The sequence below is a fragment of the Rhinopithecus bieti genome, unplaced genomic scaffold, assembly GCF_001698545.2.
Source record: "Rhinopithecus bieti isolate Rb0 unplaced genomic scaffold, ASM169854v2 scaffold_23411, whole genome shotgun sequence".
Classification (NCBI taxonomy): domain Eukaryota; kingdom Metazoa; phylum Chordata; class Mammalia; order Primates; family Cercopithecidae; genus Rhinopithecus; species Rhinopithecus bieti.
The window spans coordinates 815,837-820,544 of record NW_016811046.1 but is presented as its reverse complement, the minus strand read 5'-3'; the positions used below and the strand labels follow the sequence as shown (position 1 = coordinate 820,544).

Genomic DNA, 4,708 nt, shown 5'->3' with positions numbered 1-4,708 from the left:
TTTTTTTTTTTTAATGCCTTAGGTGATATTTGTGATCCCAATCCATGTGAAAATGGAGGTATCTGTTTGCCAGGATTGGCTGATGGTTCCTTTTCCTGTGAGTGTCCAGATGGCTTCACAGACCCCAACTGTTCTAGTGTTGTGGAGGTTGGTAAGTGCAAAATTTAAGCATTTCAGTAGTTATCTTTTTGTTTCCATGAATAACTGGCAGTTTGGCTGTGGTGCATTATGGAGATTAGGTGTAACATTGCTGTATGTTTCTAATTAGTTTACTTTTGTGTAGGATTCTCGTTTTATCATTTCCAGTTTATATTGAAATTATATTGTGTTCTTTAAGTTTTAAAATATTTTTGGTAATTAACACTAAATTTAAAGACACTACAAATAATACATAAATATAACATTTCTCATATTTCTAATATTAATATAAATTTAACATTTTATTCTCAAATAAAATACATAACTCCAAAGTCAATTTATTCAAGTTAAATTATCACTGTAAATAAAACAGGATGTTTTCAGGGACTTCTAACATCCATCAGCATTTTGTAGCTGTTCTAATCATTCCTGTTCTTAGGTGATAAATGTATTTGATATATCTAAGCATATAAAGAAGAGGATAGTCCAGATGCAGTGCTCTTCAAAGTTTTCTCAAAATTTGCTCTGCAAAATTAATGTGTCATGGTTATATTAAAATAGTTTTTTAAAAAGTCTGCAAAATATGTATACTTATGGATTTAGAGTAATTTCTGTAATTCCAGATAGTCCCCTTTAAGGAAATAGCTATACTTTAAAATAATTTAACATCATGTAAACTTGTGCAGAGATTTTCTCTCTGACTAAAGAGAGAAATGATTTTCAAAGTTAATACCACAAGTAAGTTTGAAAAAAGTATGTATTTTTCACATTAGTACCAAGAAGAGTACAAGATGGAATATATCTGTTCATCATAGGAAACCAAACATGTTTTGGATCAAATATTTGTCAACCAGCATAAACCTTAGAGAAACAGGACACTTCAATGGCTTTGGGGAAATAGTTTTGAAAAACAAAAGTAATAGCATCCAGGGATCAGCTTGAATTACCCATCATTGTACCCAGTGCACCTAACTTAATACCTTATGCATAGTAAAAATCCAGCAACTATTGGTTGAATGAAAGAAAGAATAATTACATAAAGCCATTGATTTACCATCTTTGGCCATTAGTTACTGGATTGTAGTGTGTTTTATTTTTTAAATGAATTTTTCTTAATTTTATTTGCATTATGAATATATGTTATCCAAAGAAGTTAATTATATTATTGCTGAAAAGTACTTTGTTCATTTAATTCATCTTCAAAGATAATTCTCTTTTAAGGCTTTTATTAACTCACTGATATTTTAGGAGTTTTGACACAGTGCCATCGAAATAAAACTGTTGTAACCACTTTGACCCAGGCTTCAAATATGTACATTTGAGTTTCAGAGTTTAATGTGAGAATCACATCCTCAGGAAAGTCTGTATATCTGAAGAAAATTAGAGTCATAAATACCCCTAGTAGAAATGTATGAATAGAATAAAATTTTAGTGTTGTATTTTAAGCCCAGCAACTCCAAATTGACAGTGCCTTCGATTTGTATAATAGTATGTAATATTTTTGGCACCATTAGAAAGATCCAAATCTGGAATCAGAGAAACAAATGTAGGTAAATGATTAAGAAATCAGTATCTTAGAAGATTTTTGTTGTTGTTGTTGTTGTTGTTGAGATGGAGTCTCGCGCTGTCGCCCAGGCTGGAGTGCAGTGGCGCAATCTCAGCTCACTGCAAGCTCGGTCCCCTGAGTTCAAGCCATTCTCCTGCCTCAGCCTCCCGAGTACCTGGGGCTATAGGTGCCCACCACCACACGTGGCTAATTTCTTTTTGTATTTTTTGTACAGACGGGGTTTTTTTTTTTTTTTTTTTTTTTTTGAGATGGAGTCTCGCTCTGTCACCCAAGCTGGAGTGCTGTGGCCGGATCTCAGCTCACTGCAAGCTCCGCCTCCCGGGTTCACGCCATTCTCCTGCCTCAGCCTCCTGAGTAGCTGGGACTACAGGCGCCGCCACCTCGCCCGGCTAGTTTTTTGTATTTTTTAGTAGAGACGGGTTTTCACCGTGTTAGCCAGGATGGTCTCGATCTGCTGACCTCGTGATCCGCCCGTCTCGGCCTTCCAAAGTGCTGGGATTACAGGCTTGAGCCACCGCGCCCGGCCACCAGACGGGGTTTCACCACGTTAGCCAGGATGATCTTGATTTCCTGACCTCGTGATCTGCCTGCCTTAGCCTCCCAAAGTGCTGGGGTTACAGGCGTGAACCACCATGCCTGGCCAGCAGAATTTTAAAGTAAATACTTGTATACTTTTGGGCTATACTTTTAGTCATTAATTGAACATTCACCATTTTGTCCGAAGACTGATACTATGGGCAGCAACACTTTAAAAACTAAGCACGCTGCCATATTCCACCTAGTTCAGTGTGACTTTGGGAAATCAAATGCTTATAGAATTAAATCAAAACTCAGATTCATTACTATGTATTAGTATACATCTCTGATATTCAGAAATTGGATAGTTATACTGTATTATTTTAAGCTATATTTTTAATTATATATTTCTCACATATAATTTTCTCACATATTATTCTCACATATGTTTCTCACATATTATTCTCTGAGCTGTATTTAGGAGGTCTTGGAAGAAGTATATTTAGTTTGTATTTGCTTGATCATTTAGTATAGGATATTAGTTACACCAATTCTATTTTCATGTACTGGTATTCTAACATTAAAATACTAGGAAACAACTTTCCTAAAGTTGAACACTTCAAGTGTTCACAGTTTCTGAAGTACAACTTTCTTATATTATGAAATAATTTTTATAAAAGATCAGAAAATAATGAGAAATCAAGCACAATTTTCAAGTTAGATACCTATTTATGACAGAAACATTACCCTACTTGCCTTTCTACTGCTTTTTCTCACCTTCATACTTTCTCGCATATGAAAGGTGCACTAAACATTGATTGAATAGTAATACTTTGTAATAATGCCTTTAATATCTAGCTTACCTTGGGGCTTTTCATAGTTTTAAAACTAATTATTGGGATCAAGTAGTTCAAGCATTAGATTACTAAAGACCATCCTGCATTTTTGTTTAGAAAAAAAATAAAAGGTTGGGTGCGTTGGCTCACGCTGGTAATCCCAGCACTTTGGAAGGCCCAGGCGGGTGGATCACGAGCTCAGGAGCTTGAGACCAGCCTGGCCAACATAGTGAAACCCTGTCTCTACCAAATATACAAAAATTAACTGGGTGTGATGACAGGTTCTGTAATCCTAGCTACTAGAGAGGCTGAGGCAGGAGAATCACTTGAACCCAGGAGGCGGAGGTTGCAGTGAGCTGAGATTGCGCCACTGCATTCCAGCCTAAGCGACAGAGAGAGACTCCATCTCAAATAAATAAATAAATAAAAATAAAAATAAACGGCTTGTCCAAGGCTTTTTTGTTATTGTTCTGCTGTTGTTATCTAGCACCAATGCAGGAAAGAGTGTATTAGAATTTAAAAAACAAATAAACAAAAAACGCATATGGGTATTTTGAGGTAATATCTTAAAAGGCAAAAAATATTTGAGCTGTCACTAGTCTGTATTTTTCCTTACATATTAGTTACCACAAAGATAGAGATGTTTCTAAGGTTTCTTTTATCCATTTCGGACCGTATGAATTTTGAGCCATACATATTATGAAATTCTAAGTCTTTTATTTTAATTTCCAAAGGAAAGAAAATACTCTCATTTATATTTGCTTAGAAAAGTGTTTTTTGATCCCAGTTTTAAAATTATTTTACCTAGTTTGTTCTTCAGTCAGACATATACTCTTCATTGCAGTTCATCTGGAAAGGAGAATTTCAAATGCATGCTTAGAGGAAAACATTTCATGATTTTACCTCAAACCTTACTACTTTGCAGTAGCTTTGTTTCAGGTTATTGATACTTATTTCAAGAGATCCTCATCCAATTTTGTAGTTTTATTCTTCCCTCACAAAACATATAATATCAGATAAGTACAAAACACTTAACAACATTTGCAATCAATACACACAATCACTTGCATTCCTGTGTTATGTGGGATAGTTTGGCAAAATTGACTTTCTCAGATTTGTGAACTTCATTCACTAGACACCATTGCTTTTCTTTGGACATTTTTTTGAAATTTCTGTATATTACATTCTCGCTCTCTCTTTACCTCTCTGTATCCCCACACACAGCTATCATGCATACACACCTACACAACTCAATGTGCTCAGCCTCTTAGAGTTATTAAGATTCACTTCTGATATCTGAAAATGGCAGTAGGAAAACTTCTCTTCAAACAAAGAGAAGAAAAAGCCCTTGTTTTAAATTCTTAAATTTGAAGACATTAGCCAGATTAACCAGTGTTTGCACAGATGTGCACTGAATGCTGCCTCCCTCTCCAGAGGATTTGTGGACAGATCACCATGTGGCTAAGCCCCAAATTGCTTCCTACTTAGTCACTCACATTCCTGGATGGCACTGTGTAATTGGGAGCTGTATTATGACACATGGATTTCATGCAGAAATTTTGTATTATCTCTCTCGCTCTCTCTCTCTCTATATACACACACACACACACACACACAAAATATATATATTATATATTTTATATGTATAAAA

At 35.3% G+C, this 4,708-nt stretch overlaps 1 protein-coding gene across 2 annotated transcripts in view; it reads left to right on the top strand.

Moving 5' to 3' along the window:
* Positions 1 to 4,708, top strand: part of EDIL3 (EGF like and discoidin domains 3) — a 458,492-nt gene that overhangs the window by 142,663 nt on the left and 311,121 nt on the right. For both annotated transcript variants that reach the window (XM_017893438.1, XM_017893439.1), the window contains exon 2: positions 23 to 151. In XM_017893438.1, the coding sequence (XP_017748927.1) occupies positions 23 to 151 (129 nt within the window). The remainder of the gene's footprint in view (positions 1 to 22; positions 152 to 4,708) is intronic.